This window comes from Melanaphis sacchari, unplaced genomic scaffold (assembly GCF_002803265.2).
Source record: "Melanaphis sacchari strain LSU unplaced genomic scaffold, SCAv2.0 Contig24_pilon_pilon, whole genome shotgun sequence".
NCBI classification, from domain to species: Eukaryota; Metazoa; Arthropoda; class Insecta; order Hemiptera; family Aphididae; genus Melanaphis; species Melanaphis sacchari.
The window spans coordinates 1553322-1576481 of NW_020271125.1; the positions used below are offsets into that span (position 1 = coordinate 1553322).

Here is a 23160-nt window from a genome sequence, read left to right on the forward strand (position 1 = left end):
TAATTGAAGGCAAAAAATTTTACACTGATAAAATTTTACTGCTGTTAACTACATAATATATATCACTGTCTTCCAACTCGTCCATACTACTTTATCGTGTTATAGAACAGTTAGTAGTTATACACTTATACAGGAATTAGTGTTTTTAATATTACATTTTTATTATCTTTTAATAATTATATCATAGAATTTTTAATTAAATTTTCAAACTCGAATTCTCATTGCAATTATAATTTAATAATTGAAACGAAAAAAATGATGTAGAAACTGTATCGGTATTTATTTATTTATTTATTATTATTATTATTTATTATTATTTTTTTTTTATATAACTTTATATTGCTTTAAGTGTGTGAGAGAAAATTCATTATTGACATACTTTTTTATTAAATTCTATATTAACGCTAATTTTCATATTTATTTTTATATAAATACAAAGTAAGTTATTAAAAATATTATAAAAAAAACGATATATATTATAGTTATTGTTATACACGTAGAATACAATGATATTTCTTTTGCAATTCAAAAAAAAAAGTTGAAAAATTGAAAAATAATTAAGAAAATATTCCATTGTAATTTAAGACTAATCGTTAAATATTTTATTGAACTAAAATTAGTTTGTTTTAAGAATATTTTTAAATAATTTGTCGAATTCTTGTAAATAATAGTTCATATTTTATGTGTGCAATTTAAATAAATTGCTTAGTCAAGTATTTGCAATTAAAATACAATTACCGTATTTTTCATTTGCAAACTTTCTTTTTTTTAATTGAAAATTTGAAATATTAAGGAAATAAAATTAATACTTAATTATTAACTTGTCTTTACTTTTAGAAACTAAATTATTTTTAAATCAAACATTAATTTATTTATTTAATACTATAAGTTCACTAATTATCACTATTTTCAGTTACTCAAAATAATCTAAATTTTGTTTGAAATAATGTTTTCTTCGGAAAAAATAAATATTAATAAAATTCAGAGTATGTTTTCAGTTATTTTTTTATAGCAATTTTCATTACTGCCTATTCGAATCCGTCATTAATATACAGTGCACACATTTCTTTCAACAACTATTGTATTTTTAGGTAGGTTGAAAAGGTTATTGAATTTTAAAAACCATGGATAATTATTTTTTTTTTAACCAAAACAGTAAGTTTAACTTTTTGGGGTTAAATTTAAAAGTTCGAATTCTGACTTCTCCCAAGTATATACCGTACCTACATGAACCACAAAGCGATACATTCTCTGGCAAAATTACCGACCGAATAAATATAATAGGTTCATTGTTAAATTATATAAATTTTTAAGTTTCTAAAATAGTTTATTTATTATTATCATACTAGCTAAGTAATGGAATTTAAACGACATAATATATAGTTAAATAAATAACTAATTACTAATTAGAAGTTAAGTAAAATTCACAAAAAAACAAATTTTTGAATATTTATTCTATTATGGCGTAATACATTTATTTAATTACAAAATATTTGTAACAACTTTATTATAAAACATGGTCCCAAATAAAAATATGGATTTACGTGAGGTTTTAATTTGAGAATTATAATGAGCATTGTCTTAGATTTAGCCTATTATTATAACTTACAATGTAATAGAAGAATATTTTTTTTTGTACCGACTGTAATTAGTATATCAACCAATAAAATAAAATTGCACTAACCTGCACTATAATAATATATTGTAGCTTTTATAATCAATAGGTATGACTTATGTTATTAAGTATTGCAATAATAATATGGTAATGTCAATTCATTAAGTCTGTCATTTATATATAAGAGTAAACATGTCCAATCGAGTCGATATATTTGTAAACGTTCAATATTATGCCCTATAACATGTAAACATTCAAGGTTCTTATATGTTAACACCCACACACGAACATAAACATGACAAAATATAAACAAAACGCCTTTGTGTCTGGCTCTGTTTTGATCTTAAAGATACCATACACATAGATTCATGTTATTATACGGCCATGGAGCGATTTATGTCTGAGAATAGTGTACGAAGTATCAGAGTCAACGAACCCAAAAGTTTCCATTGCTTCGCTTCTGGATTTATGTGGTTTGTGAAAGATACTTAAAAGCGACGCTTAAATCTTGCGCTGTCGTCGCTGCTTAAAGCCCAAAATATAAGAATTTTACGCACGCGAACAAGACCTTTTCCGGCGAATGAAAATTTCCCAAGTTTTCAATAAATCTTTTAAACATTTTTAAAAACCTCTAACATTGTCGACTGTGACGTTTCTAATTCAAACCCCGCACCACACACAAAAATAAATTTTATAACAATCAAAACGAAAATCTCTACTTTTTTTTTTTATTATTATTATCTGATATATGAATCTAGACATTATATAAACGAAAAGACTCAATATTATATAATACACGTTTTATTTAAATATTCAAATCAGATAAACTAAACGACCGAAATAAAAATAATGGTCATGTGCTCGGTAAAAACTCACTAAATCGTTATAGATTACTGTAGTCGGGATTGAAAAAATTGTGTTTTTTTCTCCCTGTACACTTATTTCAAAATTCCTCACCCCTTCCACTAGGTCAAAAGAACTCGGTTCGAAAGCGGATAAAAACGTCATTGAACGAATCGGCCAAAGGAAACGGTCATTCAAATCAAACGAGAGTATTAAAGGCTGGCATTCTTCTTCTTTGAAGGTCCGAATCAATTCCGATCGGTTGAATGAGATAAAAGTTCCAAAGTCCAGTAATATAGTTTCTTACCCTTCGTCCCCGATACATACATATATACATATATATATATATATTTCATTCGGAAAGTTTTTTTTCTCCGCGTTTCGGAGGGGGCCGACTAAAACAAATTACACTAATGGACTGAGCTGGTAGCTCAGTCAGCAGATCTCGTATAAGATAATACGGACCGAGTGAACGATAGAGAAAATAAGAGAGCGGATAGAATTTTACAAAAGACCATCTGTATAGAGAAGCTAAGATAACCGTTTATGGTGTCGAAAAAGACGTGCCCTTGATGAATGCCCTTTGAACGATAACTCGAAAGATTTCTTTACTGTCCAGATGTGACAACGATTCATTAACGTGTCCAATCAATAACCGGGAAAGTCAACGAGACAAATATAATCATAAGTACATATCATACGGTACGGTGTTTATAAAACTAAATAGTTTTATCTTTTGAAGTTTTCGTTACTACATCTGTATATAATACATTAATTTTAAGCTATACGACGTAATTCGACTAAGTAGTTTAATAAAAATCATACATTAATTTGATTTGTTGAATTTATAACAATACGTATGGCATTTTTTTTTTTTTAATTAATTTAAGTATATTATTTATCATCTAAATCTTATAATTTTATCACTGTAGTTTTTGTGTGTTATACATTTAAATTCACGGTAATATATTTAACACAGCATGTGATTAACAAAATAAAACCATTTATGTATTATCTCGTTCACATTCAATGTAATATTCAAAATTTCAATGAAATTCAAGGAAGACTAAATTCGAATATTATATTATTTCATCTCGATATTATTTTTCCGCTGTTCCTTCGTCATATCGATATTATTTTTTTTCTCCGCTTTTTCTCGCATCTCATTTTTATGTTTTCTCCCCCATATCCGGGTCATATCTCGAAAAATAATATATCCGTTATGCCACGCGCTTCCAGCCACCTGGCTCGTTAATCTTCCGGCCAACAACACGCGATTACACATACAGCACCGTATATAATCTACAACCCCTCTCCTCTCCCCCTTCCGTTTCACTGTAAATATAATGCAATATATATATATATATGTGTGTGTGAGTGTGTATATAGGGAGTGCTATTTTTTTCCCTTTTCGTTCATACATACACACATACATACACATACATGTATATATATATATATTTCTTTCTCGGGACCGAAGCTTTTTGCGAAGTCCGATGAAGCCCTATTGTTTTACGAGAGCACGTACTTCCTCGCACGGGAAAAAAGCATTGTTACCCGAAAAACGTTATCTGGAACACTAGCCACCATTTGTCCATACATACACACAGACTCACACACACACACACACACGTATAAACAACGAACGGTGAAACTGCCGCTGACTATACTCCACCTCGGTACAAACTAACGCATGAAGGTAGGTTGAGGTGTAAGGAGAGAGGTTTTACGAGCGCCATAAATGAAGGCGTACAACGGTTATTGTGGACGGGTGGCGAGTCGTGTATAGACATCTTTTAAAATATATACCGCATTGTATTGTGCGTGTTTTGCACTGTAAGGCATAGTCCATATAATATAAAATATATAATATTATTATACACACATACACATACATATATATATATAAATTGTCAAAAGGAAAATAATTCTCTGCGTCGCATACTTCGTTTTAAATCCTACGCCGCTGTTGCCACTCTAAACACATATACGTTGTGTTAAGTACAAAACATTTCATGAATTTCATTAAAAAATAAAATAGCCCTTGATTTTGACTAAAAATCGTGTTCTGCTCGATAGATTATAATTTATAGATGATCAAATGTCAAGTCGTAAAAATGGCATGGTATTACACAAACTATATGAAATAAATAATCTTATATAGATAATTGTACCCAATATTATAACTGTATGCATTTAAATCAAAATTAATATATATTTCATATGTCATACAGTGGTTATTACTTATTAGATAACTTTAAATCTATGTAAAAATACAATTATTTGATTCACGTTAACCTAGCTGTATATAATAAACATTATTTTTTAAGTACATCAATTATTTTCAAAATTAATAAAGATTCAACCGGACAATTGTACTGTTTTAATTCATGAAATATTAAATGGTGAATTAATCTTTCATCAGAAGCTCGTATAAGTAATATAATACATATTTTGTATACGTTTATATTAGGTTTTATATTAGGTATTGTTTTTAATCTTATTATTTTTAAGGTCAAAACCAGTTCATTGTTATTGACTGACAACAAAATTATACGAGTATTACAAAAAAATGATTGTATTATTTCACCAGAAAAACTAATAATAATTGAGTTTTACTGCGATATATAATAATATTGCAACACATAATATATTCATACATATTATATATTTACGTATAAAAGTCAGGGTTGCTTTTTTCATAAACCTCAGAATAAAAAATAACGATATGCATTTTATAAATTGTTATACAATATTTTTTATTATTGTTATATATGTAATAAACGTATGTGTATATATTAAGTATACATTTATACATTATATATTTGGTTTATATACATTTGGTAAATATAACATCGATATAGCGTATCGATCTATTATTACGATTTTGAATTTGTTAAGTAATGAGTTTAAATGTGAAAATATAAATGATTATTTATAAATACGGTAAAAAATGGCTATATTCGATTTAGTTATTAGTCATTGTCATCCAAAAAAGTTGAAAAAATATTCAGTGATGATATATTCCAAAATTATAGTTATGACTTCACAATGTACTACACTCACTCAGGTCAAAACTTTTAGAAATATCAAACAATGTGTCAATTGGATATTTCCTATACCAAGAACAACACGTACATTATATTTATATATTTTCAAATCGTAATAGTACAGTTCATTCAATACATATTTTATTTTTAAATATATATATATATATATATATAAGTATCCTGTTAAAGAGAAATTGCGATTGTAATCGATCATCATAATGATGATTTACACTTATTCAATTTTAAATGAGCCAATAATAATAAAAAAAAAAAAAATTCTCTCTTTCCGCGTTATTATCGCCAATGTCATCGTTTTAGTCGACGTCGTGTATACTATATATACATATATAAGTCGTACATAAATTAGGTATGTAAATATATATTTATATATTATATCGTATGTTTCCGTTGTCGCTACCGACAACCATAAAATTTCATAGTCTGATACCGCACCGCGTAAACCGCTCGCTCGCATAATGTATGCCCTCTATCCTCAACCATGCATATCATAAATCGAAATTTACAGGCACGCAGGTATAGCTCGAACAATTTATACTATCCCTGAAAACCTGCACTCCCACTAACGACTCCGCTTTCAGTAGGATCGGTTCGGTGAGGCCTCACACGTTTGTTATAACATAAACGAGCGAATGTAAAATATATTACTCGGGAAACTCGTTGCGTAATGAATTCGCCATAAAAAGGTTGATGAGATTCGGAAGAAGTGCTATAAAAAAAAAAAAAAAATAAAACAAAAACGGGGGAGAAAGTAAACGGAGCGCAGTTAAAGTTCGCAATGTGTTCAACAGACATTTTCACACTAAGTACCACCGACAACGATCGTGCTATGCACGCGCATATAATATATATATATATATATATATATATAAAATATAATACTTACCGTTTTTCTCGCAAAAGTGGACGACGCACAGCCGTAAAGTATTTGTGCGTTTGAAATAATTGAGAGATGTGTTTGAGCTTGCGTGAAAAGTTGTTGAAAAATAACCAATGACGTTCTTAATTTGTATTTTCTCCTTATCTTTAATGCGTATTAAATCCGTTCACGCGACGACATGGGTTGCTGTCAATTCATTCAATAGCACCCGTGGTAACGATTACTTGACATACCTACTTAATACAAAATCACTCGAGCACAATATTATGTTATTGGGTAGTTCGTAATAGCAACTACCTCATAATCGTGCTCAGACACTTTAAGACAAGCTACTCATAAATGATAAAAAAAAAAAAATTTAATTTATTAATAAGTTAAGGGGATAGTAACCCCACCCATAGGTGTGCAAAGAAAGATTTTTTTAACCACTCATCACTATAGTTACCGTTAAATGCACATAATATCAATTTCGTTAGATATTCACTGCAAAATCATATAAAATTAAAATATATTTAATATTATAAAGAAGTATATAATATTATCATTCATTATCCATTTGATAGAAATATCTATTAATAAATAGATAAATATTAGTAAAAGAACAAATAGAGCAAATATTTGACATTAGACGTTATGATAATTTACTACTAATACATTTTTCCCCAAATCGAATGTTAACACTACATTTAGGTAATATAATTTAGGAACATAACTTTTATTTTACGTATAAACGCCTAATATTAATTATTGTTCGTGTAATCTCGTAAACCTAAAAAATAAATGTCCATGGAGTATTTAACTGCCTACCTTTACTGTGTCTACCAACTCCTTACGTAATATATGCTCGTAGTATTACACATATACAGAAATGTAGTCGTGCAACACTGCAGCCTTAATTATCGCTATACTGAAACATTTTCTATTAGTTTTTCCTTCTCATGAGAGTTATCGAAATTGGACAGTATATTTTACAGCATAGGTGCTCGACATAAAGATATAAAGATAGTAATTGACCGAGCTTGGTCGTGATTGTCTGAAACAATATTAAATTAACTCGTTACACGTGTGTTTAAGAATTTTATAGTTATAATACTCATAATAAATGATCGATACGAGTATTGGTATAGCTACTCGATTTCGAATTTACACACACGCGTTTTCGGAATGAAATGAGCTTAATATTTTATTGTAGTTTACAGATGAAATTTAGTTTCTCAAATATTAGGTTTAATCTCAGCTCGTACATAAACAAGTCAAACTTTTCATCGTTATCATACAAATGTGAAATGTAAGCATCGCGCGAAAATACACAACCCCTTTGTTTATCCACGTTTGAGATTTTAGAGATTCAGTAAAATACTTAAATGCAACACGAACCGTCTTCGTATATTTTGTGTGATTTATAACGAAAAACTGTAGTGAGGTTAACTCTTAATTTGTCAACGTCACCATATAAACGAATGCAGCGGCGAAACGTCAAATTGACTTTAATTTGATGACTGTAAAATTATTATATTGTTAAAATTACAAGTATGTGTAAATATGTAATGTCTTTAGTTATTTTAAACGTTTTAAGTAATTAAGTATTAAATTTACTACTCAATAAAATGCACAATCTGCTCACGTCGTTACTACATATCTTATAAGACGTCTGTGGTAACTACAAACTCTGACCCGGTTGAGACGTATCTTGATCATTTTCTGGGCCGTGTATTATCCATAATATTACTATTGATAACAACACACGTTGATCACCGAATCTCATTACTACGTCCGTTCGATTTCGGATGACCAAAACAATAATAACGTATTATAATAATTATGATCGTATATAACGGACACGTCGAATTCGCTATGGTATGTATAACCGTAACCTCATACTACAATAATAATATGCCTACGGAGTGTGTAATTCTTTCACGTCGACACAATACAGCTGTTGTGATCGCAGTGCAAAATCCGCGGCAGGACGTCGAGGTAAATCGTCCGACGTTTCAGTCGACCCGGAATGATATGAACATTTGGTTCGGTGAACGCGGAAGAATATATTACACATATGCATATATTTGTAACATATAATATACGTTCGTAATATTCAGTAGATGCTGAAAATGCTCTCTCGCGCGTGCGTCTGTTTAATATAGACACACACAATAATATATTGTTATGTGCACAGGGAGACTGTAGATATATTATATGCTCGCGGTTCGTCGGAGCAAACGTCTCTGCTTTCTATATTATACCGTCTTTATTATCTGTCGCTTTGTCAACAATTGACAATTTCCTTCGGCAAATACCTGAAGTGAATGATTTTTCGTTCAAACAGATTATTATCCCTTAGATTTAATGAGTGATTATTTGTGTGTAGTGTGTGTTTGTGTGTGTATCTATGTCTGACAAACTCAAATTTAACTACGCTTGGCCAAGTCTTTACTGTAGGAGATGTCTAACTATCTATGACAAAAAATTACCATCATAAATAAATGTCGTCGACATGCACCGAATGATTATAATAATAATAATAATATTATGTCGGTTTAGAATGAAATAATTAACGAAATATGTCTCGTCGAAGTTTATAGTCTGCACACGTCATTAAAACATGTATATAATTATGTATAGAAAAAAAATACATCGCAAACGCGTAAAATGCAATCAAACTGAATAATACGAATACCATAATAATATTATGGTAATTATTATGTAATTGTACTCATTTATGCATTTTCTTTAATAAATCGTAGAGTAATATTTTATGTGCTCGACTCTGGTAATAAATTAACGTTGACACGTAATGCGTTTTATTTTTAACTTTTATATAAAGTCTCAGTTAAGACTACACTGTTTTTCTTGATTCTTTTTTTTTCTCTTCATGATTCATCCAATATTTTTATCATTTACGACAGAAAAATAAAATAAACAATTATCTATTTTTTTTTTCTAATATATAAACATAATACTGTTTGAAAACAGTGTAAAAACAGTCTTATTATGGATATATATTCAAGAATAGTATTTAATTATTTGTTTCTGTTTACAGTTGGCAGCTCGGAAGACGTTAAGTCAGCAGATTTAAGCAAATTAAATATGTCGAGGCGGTCAAAACCGGTGGCAAAAGCTATGTCTCCCAACAGACAGGGTCCCCAGCAGTGTATCGTAAGTACTTATATACACATACACGCGCTATATATTTTATAAATATATTTATTTATGGTTACAAACTGCAAAATCAGCACGATACGTGATTCAATTGTATATAAGGCCCGTTATTTCATTCTAGTTATTCATAAATGCGAGAAAAACAAAAGCAATAGAAAATAATAAATCGCTTTATTGATCTGACATAAAGCAGTAAAGCATATTGAGTAAGGCGGTTTCTTTTTAACTGTAATAACGTTCGAAACCTTCAAACCCATATTATTATTATTATTATTATTATAATATTATTATATTATTTGCAGACTATAAGGTACTTCACCGTGTACTCGTTATATACCGTTGGCTGTGTAAGCAGACAGGAGTGTTATTAACGATAATATTCCCTTATTCCCCTCCCCAATAGTCAAACTCAAAACAGCTTTAAACGAGCACAAAACTTTGTGTATGAACATGACGTCGAACAATAAGATGGTTATATTATAATCTTCAGCTCTAGTCATTATATATTATAATCCGAGTACACGAATACCCTGAGGTTGATAATGTAAAAATTAAAATTCATCATATTTCATCGTGTTTAATTATTTTATAGCTTTAACAGTAAGCCTAATTTATTTTTTCTTTATTCATGTAAAAAAAAAAAAAAAACAATTGCAAATCGGAAAAAATGTCGTAAGTTAAAAAAGTTTCAGCCGATACAGTGCAACTCGAGCGTAGAAAATATGTTTTAATTAACGTTTTCTCATTAACTGGTGTAATCAATTAATCAAGAATGCAACAAATTTCAATAACCCTGGATTAACGCGAGTCTGTCACAGTATACAGAACATGAATTCAAATTAAACTTCAAATCTAATTTATACAGCTACAATACCACAATAACTTTCTTTAGAAAATAATTAATACACTTTTGATTTTACTACGATTGATTTGCGTATAGGAGGCCATTATGATGGATAGTATATTAATAATTTACAGCATATTTTTTTTATTTTTTACTTAATCGAATAGCTCATGTAATCGTAAAAAAAGGTTAGATCGACTCATAATCAAACATTGTTCACCAGACAAGCTATCTCTTTTCTCATTACGGTTCATAAATCATAATTACGCAATGGCTTTTCAGTATAACTTCTGCGGACTATTCAACTTTCTCGTAATCCTTGACATAATAATTCTTAAGTTGCCGCGTTACGAATCCCTCGATGACCGCTGTAGACGATTCGCTATTTCTTCGTCGCAACCAAGAGTACCATATTATAATACACAAAAGTTTTCTCGGTATTTTATAAATCACAGACACAAACGAATATTTTGACTGCTAAATTCGTCTTGACTTAATCTAAAAGGGTCGACATACCACGGAGATAATATTTGTAACGCGAAAGTTTCCTCAGCTCGTAAATTATTGTTAACTTCACATATATTTTATATAAATATATATATATATTATACTTCATCAACATTTTTCACCAAAACACAAGATCATAATAAAGTGGAACAAAAAGCTATACAGTGTACACTTTCATATCTTATAATATCCATGAAGTATATTTTGTTTATCTGTGTGAAAAATAAAAAATTAAAGTCCGGAACAAAAGTTTTTTAACAAAAAAAAAAAAAATTTCTTCTAATAATTGGATAATTCAGTTTCTCCTTCCGTTGTTCGATAGCGTCTGTTCGTCTATAATAAATAAACATAATATAATAATTTTATCTATTCATATAAATCTAAAGTGGAGTATAAATTGTTATTTATCACGACATTTTGATACTCAGTCGAATTACGTATCATATAATATGTATTGTAGCCACTAGGAAATATTATTGTTTGGACTTAAAAACCTTTTCAGTTCTACCCTTTAATACGTGTTTGTAATAACACTGTAACCTGTATATACTGATAATACCCGCTATATAGTATACTCTTTACTATTATAGACTATGTGGTAGATATTATAATGCTATTTTGTTTTTATTAAGGACAGCACCGGTGTAATGTTGTAGAAAGGATGACTTTTTTTTATAATTCCATTATCTTTCAGAAGAACGTTTCATATGTTCCTCAAAGTAGATTTAGACACGTTCGTTTAAAGAAAACAATAAAAAGAAACTTAGAACGTGCTTTACGTACATTTTTTTTTTTTTTCAGAAGAAATGATAGTTTACTAGATAGGATCACGAAAGACCGTTTCAGTTTCTGCTATTGTTTAATCCTCCGTCCAAAATCCATTTCATTTTAACCTCCTTGTTTTCACTAGTCTTATTACATTTATTCCCATCTCCTCTTTCAAATAATACCTGCGAAATCAAAATCTCTTACAAGCAATAAAAACACTGTTTTGTACAATTATTTCAAATGTTCAGACAATTATTATCAATGATTATAAAATAATTGAAAATTATTTCAACCAAGTCCATTGGACGGTGCATTCGAATTGCGTCCATGAATTATATTTTGTCCGAGTTGCGTCCATGGTTTTGTCACGACAAACCGTATTTCAAAAAAATAATGTATAATTTTAACTATTATTTGGAATACCAAAAGTTAATACTAGTATGAATCTAAAAACTTATTTTAACTTAGTTATAATTCACATGATTTGTATTCAAATTATTTTTTATTAATAAGAATAAAAATAAATTGCATATAATTATTACATACAATTACTATTTATTAATATATGACTTAATTTTGTTAACGAAAAATATATTCTTTTAAAATGAATATACCAGCAACAATATGAATACACATACAAATCATCATATCATAATAAATTAAACTCTTATTAGCAAGCACTTGTAAAAAAAAAAAAAAAATATATATTATTAATTATTCTTTAAAGTATTTTTATGGTTTTATTTTTTTGAGATTATTTTATTTGTCTTTATAAATGCATGTAAAGGAAATCATTGAGGTAAAAAATTAAATCACTCGGTTAATATATTTAAATTAATAGTATGTTCAATTTTACATTCAAAAGTACAATTATGTTATTAAAAAAAAAAAAAAAAGATTTTATTTTCCATTTATAACTTAGACTATATTATGTTGACTTCAATCCAATTAAAATATTTATTAAAAACTGTAAACATTTGTAAACAAAATAACTTAAGATATTTTTTGCAACAAATAAAATTTACAGTTACATAGTTTCAAATAATTTTTTATGCGAAGAAGTAAAATATTCATTAAACATATATTTACTTTTAAAACATATTATAATGCACTTAGACCTTAGTACATTAAAAATATTAAAATACTATTTTTTATATACTTTATTGATAGTTTTGTTTTTAAATAGGTAATCTTATTCAACATATTATAATAATAAAACATAAGGGTAGTTAAGGACCTAATAATATTCTACTGATTTTAATTTGAAATAATTATGTTTATTTTATTTAACTTTCTATACTTAACTTGTATTATCTTATTATTTATTCTATAATCAATAAACAATCAAACCATTTTGCAAGTATAAACATTTCTACTTAACCATAAAAACAAAATGTACTCAAAAATTAAAAAAAATTATTTTACAACTTGTTGTTAATCTTATTATAAATATTAAAAATTACATTTTATAGAATTCGATAACAATTTAAATGTTTCAATATCAAAAAAAGAAAAAAGAAATGTTTTTATTTATTCCCATTACCTTTGAAATACAATTTTATTGTTATTCAAATATACAGGTGCACATGAAATCGATGATTGTTGTTTTATATATCCAAGTATAATGTATTTTTTTTTGTTTCTAAACGTTAGCTTCATAACACGTGTGTTGAATAATAATAACAATCTTATTTTATTACCAACACTTTAATAGTACTTGAACTTTTGTTATCGGTTATGATACCATGCCGAACTGTCTTTTATACACAAAAAACTCATCCATTATAACACAGCATTTATATAATTTTGTATTTGTATTTTTTAAATTAGTTTATTAACTAAAAAATAAAAAAAATTACCGTACAGTGATACATTGTCAAGCAGTGAAATACTGTTTTGAACATTTTCCGCAGTCATTGACGTTGACTAATTTCGAGTGTCAAACTAAATGAATCGCTTAACATTTTGCCATGCTAACTGTATTATATGTCTTGTCATATCCATCTCGACATATAGTCAGTGGTACTTTAACTCGTACCACAGTCCCAGGCCATCCTAACCCATCACACACCTGTTGGCCAATTTTCTCCACACAAACGTTTGTAAGTCGATCATGAACGTGTACGTCACGACTGCTGGCAAAACTTTTAGAGCTAAAGTCACACATCTGCAGTAGGTACATTGTATTAGTACACCACGACATTTTCTGGAAGTTTGTAGTGCGACTCCACGTTGATCAAAAACAAACGTAGAAAAAAACACTTGGTGACTTTGCAAAACACAAGCCAGACTTGGAAGTTTCGAGAGAATTATTTTACGACGTGTAATGTCGAATGAGATATCCAAAACAGGGGAAAGGCAGTTGGGGCTTATAAAATTATACGACAGTTCCATATAGATGGTGTGCGTGTGTGTGTGTGTATATGTGTATAGGTAAAATAACAATAATGAAAGCATATGCGTTGGTGATGTGTACACATATTATATATATATATATACACACACAATATGCGAGAGGAGAAGTAATTTATACCGGAATTATTCATCTCCAGAGGCTTTTGTTTCAGAGTTTTGCTCGTTTTCACGCCATTAGGGTAATAAAATACTATATAGAATTGAATAGGTTCGGCGAAAATTGTGTGCGACTGGGTGCAGGTTCTTTTTCCGTATTTTATATTTTCATAGCACAAAAAAACACATCGCAAAATAAATTTGTTACTCTTAGGTATAATACGTATCGTTAAATTGATAGTTGCCTAATTTGCATTATTGCATATAGTTACACTCAGATCGTTATATAATTTTGAATGATTTTAATGTTGCATAACGTTACACGATTAATCATTTTTATGTGTATAATATATATACATCAATACACGCATTGAATAATGGAACTATACTACCTGGGTATGCGTATCTCAAATATCTAGAACTCCACGTAATAATATTTTGTCCTATTTTATACAATACATTTTACGTTAGTTAAATAATTCAAATAAGCAAAACACTTTTCATAATATATTGCAATATTTATTTGTGAATTGTCTAATTATAATTTATTACTGTAATATTATTATACCAATCAAGTTTATTATTTATTATATATACATATTTAAATTAATTATTCACATTATTTTTTATTACGATATGTATCAAAATTTTAAACCGAATTATACATAGGAAAATTAAATATTATAAAAATATTTTTGTCTTGATAAATAGCCTCATCGAGTCGTGTTCCATAAATAACCGCAACCAAATTCACTTAAAAATAACAATTTCAGTAATCGTAAATGTTATGAATATTACACTTATTATTTTTATCTCATGCATAAAATGCATACAAAAGGTCATAGACACCACTTAAATGTGAATAAATAATGCATAATTTTTGTAGCATTCAGTTTAATAATTTATAATGGACTTTTATTCGTTACAATCAAAATTAATAACAAATATTTAGATAATGCAGTATATGTAATACATTTTATTAACTTAACATAATAGGTTACAAGTTTTATAAAAAATAAACCATTTCAAATTCTATTAAAATAAAATATATTATTATATCTATATACACTACGATCCTGACATTTTGACGATAATTTTATTTAAATTGATATTTATAACAATTGTTTAATTATTAACTGTATTATATAATCAACAGAATTGTCAATAGTATTTAATTTAATTTAATTTAAATAATTAATATTTTTCAATATGAACTTATTACAAAATTATTTTGCCAAAATGTTTACTCTTAAGATAAATATTAAAGCTTACCTTAGTTAAATTATTCCATAAACGTTCATTTTGCTATATTTACTTTAATTGTAACTCTATAAATATTTTGCATACATTTAAATACTAATTTATAATTCATATATTATTCAAATATAATATATATTACATATAGTTATTTTAGCATAAGAAACGTTGCAAATAATAATTCAGATTGTCAATATTTTTTAATAGAATTGAAAATAGTAATTATATTCATAAAATAAATAATCATGCAACGTTATTTATTTCTAAAAATATTTATGCCCCGTTATTTATTTTTATACTTTTGTCTCATATCTTGTTGAAGTTTCCATAGTTTATACTTTTTTTTTTATGTAGGCACGTCGATGAAATTATTTTCATAAACTTGTTTAAACTTCCTTACAAATGAATCGAGGGTTAATGTAAAATTAAATTAAATTCTTTACCAATTAGCTAGCACGTTTTCTTTTGCAACTCTCTTTTTTAATAAAATCGAATGATTTTGCGTTTTAAATATCGGCTGCAAACAAACTTTTAAGTATTCTTGAAACGCGCATATTGATATTACTACTACATAATATGCTTTTGTTAGATCAAGTATAAACTATTATTCTAAATTTGTAACAAAGGATCAATATATTTAAGTATACTGTTTTACTTTTCATAATATTATAAACACAAGATACGTTATTATTACAAATAAACGCATATAGATATTTAAGAATAAAATTATTTTAATTACTCAACTTTATTTTTATTTTTTATTTTTATTTACGTTTTATCTTTTAATAATTAATAATTAAAAATTTAAAGATTATCTTTTTCAAATTAAAAAAACGTTGCAGAAAGTATAACAACAATATATGTTTACATGAATGTAAAAATATTATATGAAAAAAAAATAAAAAATATATGTATTATATATTACATTTTTATTCAATATTGAATATTTTTTAAATGCTACTTGTAAATTTAAAACTAAATAATATTTTAATTTAACTTATGTATGAATAGTGCCATTATTATTTTTTTAATTTTACTGTAAGACATAAATGCCGTTAAAAATGTATACTTTAAATATATTCCATGGTTAGTTATTAAACACATTAATGGTATAGTTTATTATCATATCTCAATATCATTTGCAGATGATTCAAAGTGTTTTCCTAACAAATAATTAAATTTCAAAAATATTTTGTAAATTTATTATATTTTTAACTATAAAAATTATAACATATTTTGCGAAATGGCTTAATACCTATAGAAAGCAGAACATGCATAATATATGCAGTGCCACGATCATAACATGTGCTATGCCTGACGATTTGGTTATATTTCAAATACTATAGGTATATCTTTCAAATTGTATACACGATGGCTTTTGCATGTCATATATCAAATCGTGAAATTATGATAAGGGATTCAGCTTTCTCAGAAATTCACCAATTTATATTAATTGTCCCTAGTGGTTAAATATATATATAGGTTCTAAATTCAAATTCAAATCCAATGCGTTGGATTTCTGCATCTCGAGTATTATATTATAATAACGGCTGCTTTTCAAAATATTGTTTTACAAGTTTTAACATAATTATTTTGTGTTATTCAAATGTTTATTACAATATTTTTCAGTTTGTTACGAGTTGTATGTTTATTTTTTCAAACTGTTGCGGAAACAGTTGACATGATATATAATTTTAACCATATCGTCTGAAATAATGAAACTATGAGAAAATGTATTGTCATTTATTTTTTATTTCAATGTTTAAAATTAAAAGTGTTATGAATTACATGTAAAATAAACACCTCTACCCTGCTATTGAGTGAGCATTATCTAAATTCTTCTAACAAAATTCCCTTATAAAATCATTTGGTGCTTAATAAATTTTAAATAATTAGTTTTAAAGTTATGCTGTTCGTAATAAAGTTAGTTGAATAACTAAAAATATTTTATTTTGAAAGCATAGTATGTTGTTAAGTAAATATATATTCATTATATTTAATAAAATATATATATTTTTTTTTAACATACGGATATTAATGAATAAAAGCTCCAATATCTTTTCAATAAACAACATTTAAGGTTTCAACAAAACAAATCTAAATTAAAATAAATAAATAATTTTAGTTATAAATGTACTCAAAAAACGTTTTTATTTTAAATAATAAACCAATACTTTCAATTTATACTACTATATTTTATTATATAGGTGTTAAAACATTACTTAATTCATCTATTGCACTCTCTCGTAGTTTCTCAAAAATAATATTAAGGCTATTAATAATAAATACGAAAAAAGTTTCATAAAATATTATTTATAAACAAACCTCTTTTGTGAGTATTTAATGTCATAAACATACATCATGTCATATAATATATCGTAGCTTTAAAAACATTTTAACGCCTAAACTATAATGCTTGGTTGGCCTCTGTCCAGATATTATTATAATATCTATTGTCATTACGCGATAAAATGCATTATATACAATTTAGGGTAAACAAGTTAGAAAGATAAATATTCCATTTCATTGGGAATCGAAATTTATTATCCTAAAAAAAATCGTATATTAAAGTTACGGTAGCTGTCGTAAATTAGTAATAAATATATATATATTTATATATATATATATATATATATATAAGCGTAAATACACGTAAACAATCCTACAAGTATGCAAAGACATGTGACCATTGCTGACACAAAAATCAACTTAGAATAAAAATTAAATCAACCCAACAATATGGTGAATCAAACTCAAATACAAAAAGATATTTAAAAAAAAAACACGATTAAGAGTGGTTCTGCAAAGTTAGCCACTTATACACCTTAACAATTAAATCATAAAATACTCATTTTTATGCACATTTTGAACCAATCTAAGGATACATTTAGTTGATGAATACATAGCTTTCGATTGTGTATCCATGTGACTAAAAATATTTTAGTCGTGTTTGCTTCCAAACTATCTTGACAAAACGAAAACGGGTAACTATTGTAACGACAACGTTGACTTCATAGGCACTACCGAATCGCGCGAATAATAAAAATCAAAATCAAAATATATAAAAATATCGAAATAAACACCAATGAACAGGTAGACAGGGGTAAAGTGAAAGAAAATATCGTCAACATTATAATTTCATCGGAGCGTGTATGTGATCGTTCCGCTTCCGGTAAAATGCACAAACGCCCGGCATGCCTGTGTAGAAAGATTGGGAAGGGTAGGAGCGGGTTTGTTGGAGCGATCGTGGCAGGGTAACACTTGGTATTCGCCGTTTCATCCCCCGCTCGCTCTGGTGCCCAAGCGCGCGCGTTCACGCTAACGTCGAGTTTTTAATATTCATTTTTTTTTCGCTATTTTTTTTTTTTTTTTTTAATTTTTTTTTTTTGCCAACGAACAATTTCACGAGCCAGTGCTTTTTTCCGGACTGCGGAACAACGTTTAAAAAAGAAATGCGTGTCGGGAATCGAGTGAAGTGTACGGTAGCAAAACTGGCAGTGGCAGTAGAAATAGCGATAGTATTAGTAATAGTAATACCAGTTAGTAGTGGTAGTAGTGATAGTATTAGTATATAATAATAATAGTAATAGCAGTAATGGTAATAATAGTATAATATGGTAGTCACTGTAGCATTAAAGTATGTAATATTATAGCATGTTATTATTAGTAGCTGTGCGCGAAATGACTTCTGCAATGACGGCAGCAACATTAAAAACTAGGAGCAATACGAATAACACTATCGCCTTCAATGTAAATTTTCTGGAAAATTACTTGCATTTACCTCGTCGATAAGGAAATAGCAACAAACGTCAAGTATAAAATTATTTTAATTTCAACAACTCCGCATATACTACGCAAAAATATATTACTTTTTTTTATATATTTTTCCACGTTTGATATAAAATATCAACAATTTTATTTCTATTTTTTTTTTTCATTTAAATATGAGTGATTATCTGGCAAACCAATCAAGAATAGAACTTGCTAGTATATTAATAAATAGCTGATGACATTATAAATACGAATATTAAAGTTGACCTTTTCTGTTAACCAACGCCTCACCATAATAAAAACATATAGTAATGAAAATAATGGAAATAATAATATGCACATATGAAAGATATTTAATATTAGTATGTCCCTGTTTTTAAGTTCTGAACCCTTCTATTGATAAGAGGTTTTTGTATTTTTAAATTGATAAAACCCGTATTCATACAAATTCGTATTTCAAACACAGTTTTATATAATTCAGTATATGTATATATCACTATAATTATAATACAAAAAACTCATTTTTTTTATATATTAGCGGCCTGTTTCATTTTTTTCGTATGATACCAATTTTTTTATTGTTCTAAATCGTCATCTTTAGTTCAGTGGAATTGACTGATACGTTAGTAGTTATTTTTATAATTCAACGTTCTACTGGAAAATCAGTGCAAAAATTGATCCAAAGATAGTGAATTGGATAAAATTATTTTAATTATTTTTTTGAATAAGTATAGTTTAACATTGTTCTTCTGTGTTATGTAACCAACTAAGTATTATACGTATTAGTGTACGATACACCAAAAAAATGAACACGCAACAGCGGTGTACCTAAAATGCCTATAATTTACGCCGTGCAATCAAAATATTCATTGTTACCGTGAGAATATAGTGCTAACGAGATGCCGGGAAAATGTACACTTTAACAGTGAGAACGTCATGATAAAAAATGGAAAAGTCACTTTAAAAACACGAACTGAATCAGACTACACTTTAACGGGTTATCATGAATCAAGATGTGTAGAAAATCTAAATCTAAAGGACATGAATTTATCACGTGTATCATTTGAAAAAAAATTGAATAAGTTTGATCAGTTAACAATAGATTTTGTTTTATGTCAAAGAAAGTGAAAATGATTTTAAATATTACATGCTATGTCAGAAAATTTGATACGTTAATCATTTCTACTTGGATTCCATTTGCAAAATTAAACTATTGTATACATAACGATTTTTGTTGTTGTTATTATTATTATGATTATTATTATTATACTAACTTTTCACTTTAGAATTTATGCAAAATGTTAGGATTGTAAATTAAAAAAAAAAAAACAATAACAAAGGATATTCAATGACACAACATGCATATATTATATAACTGTGTGTCCAGCATAGACCCAACTGATTTATTTCTGGTGTCTCTTGGGTCTCATTAATCTGACAAAAACTTTAGACTATGAATTATTTATCGATTTTTAATGCGTATTAATATTATTATCCACTAAATTGTTGTACAGATTTTTTTTTTAGATAAAAAATATTAATTCGAGCATTAGACTACCCGTCCCAAGAGAGATTTGTAGTGTTAACAAAAAGTAAAAAAAAAAAAAAAACAACAATTAATTATTTCTTATTTATAAATTGCCTGTGACTTTCTAAGCGATTATATATAATAAATATAATAATATCATCTTGACATTAAACGTTTCGAAATTATTTCTAAGTATTATGTCTTTCAGCATCTACCAATAATCTATTTTAATAACCATTATTATAATCCTATTAAATACACCATAATATATTTGCTTATACAAACATCAGATTCACTAATGGCTCCTCTTCGTATATCTATCTCGAATTACAATACTTGTAGTATGTCACCGCGCACAAATAATACACAATTAACGTACTAATTGTTCACGAAATCTGTACTATACGCAATTCGAATATTTTAATAATTTTTAACTAACACATCAATCGATATTACCTAGTATGTTATAATATCTTAAAATAATATCTTATTATACGAGGTATTATAGAACGTATTTATTTGATTTATTTGTTTTTATGCATTGATTTTTGTTCATTCTCTGTAAGCACCTACTAAAATTCTTTTAAATCATATATTAATTTTATAATTAAACTTGAAACAGAAAAAAAAAATTAAATTTCCTTTTCTGGTATCAATGCTGGCCGTTAATAGGGACGTAACCCTCTTTTCTCCCACCACTAACTGCTGATTCCCAGTCAATACTTTACCATGAAAAACGACGGTTTTAAAACGTTTCCCTGGCGACGGCAAATCCTCTTTGTGGTGAAAAAATTAAAATACTGAAATCTCTTTTTCAATTTATTTTTTTTTTTTTTTAATCAATTGAAAAATTATATTTTTTCCGATTGTAAAATAAATAATATTATATTACGTCAGAAAACTAATTTTTAAAAGTATACACGAAAATGCATAAATATATAATTACAAACGAAAAAATAACTTAACACTTTATGCATCTTTACTGTATTTTATTAATGCAATTTATTTTTTTGACCAGTTATTTTAATTCAAACAATAATATCTAAAAGACAACAGATATACTATTCAGAGAACAAATAATTAAATCTTAATTATTGTTGTTGTACTTCTCGCTATTTTATCAGAGCTCTTAATCAATATCAATTTATTATTTTTTGATAAATTTTAAATTATAACCTAATGTGACTTTAAAGGATAGTTTATTAAATAAATTATGTTATTGTATAATTTTGTTAGTATATTCAATCATTTTATATTTTTTCACCAATATTACTCACATTTATTCGGTAGAAAATTATTTTATCATTATTCAATAAGTGATATATATATATTCCGTATTACATTAAAGTTAAATTATTTATTCTGAACTTACTTAAAAAGTTATAATACGCTATAAATATATATAAGTGTAATAAATTAACATGACCTCATTTACTACTGTAATATAAAATACACATGTGAGTGTGCATGTATCCGTATCTGATCACGGTTATATGTTTTTGAGAAAAACACAAAAGACTTTGAATTTCGACAATCATGTCTTTTGGAGTGAACGATAAAAATTGAAAACTGTATAAAGACCATTAAAAATATTGCTTCGTAAACACCCGTCTATGTTTTTTTTTTTTTTTTTTGAGAACAACCGACAAACGTAAAAGTGTTTGCGCAAGTCATACATAGATGTTTGAAGTAATGATATATTCATGACGTGTTTAAGATATTTGGCACGTGAGATTGAGAGAAGCTACCGAAAAACTATCAATCATAAAAAAAAAAATGTACCCTTATACATAGACTATTTGGAATTGAATGTTGCTGGCAGACAAAAACGGGTAGGAGAAGTATATAGTAAATCGCTAAGAATGAAAAACGTTTAACGCCCCGAGAAGTTTCACCGGATAATATATTGTTTCGCACTTATATATATATTACCAATATATTTATGCGTTCTTATTTTATGCACATATGCATTGCAAAGATTTCGATTCGAAACGATATTATTTTCCAAAAGCGCCATTTCCAATTTGACGTCGTCAGTACGAAAACGATTTATCCGACTACCATAATATTTTAATATTAAACTGTGAAAAATAATAATATTCTACCACGCGTAAACTACGCCGAAACGACATTCATCGTAATGAACACGAGTAATTCATTATACCACATCATCGGCGTACTGACGACGATAATGGTGATCAACATAATATTTTTTATTATATCATTCCATATTCGCATTTTGTTAATTTTTTTTCCTCGCCACTATTATATAAACGGTCAATCAACTGTTGATTTCTCTACTAAATATATACATAAATCTGCGTTCCTCTTAAATTTGCATAAAATATTTATTCTTCGCCAACAATTTTTTAGTAGTATGGTCTTCACGGAATCGAAATATTCAAAATA

At 27.4% G+C, this 23160-nt stretch overlaps 1 protein-coding gene across 1 annotated transcript in view; it reads left to right on the forward strand.

The window, feature by feature from the left end:
• The window catches only part of LOC112594951 (serine-rich adhesin for platelets), a 236069-nt gene that overhangs the window by 137995 nt on the left and 74914 nt on the right, over positions 1-23160 (forward strand). The window contains 1 exon segment of the mRNA XM_025339980.1: positions 9447-9562. Coding sequence (XP_025195765.1) covers positions 9447-9562 — 116 coding nt within the window.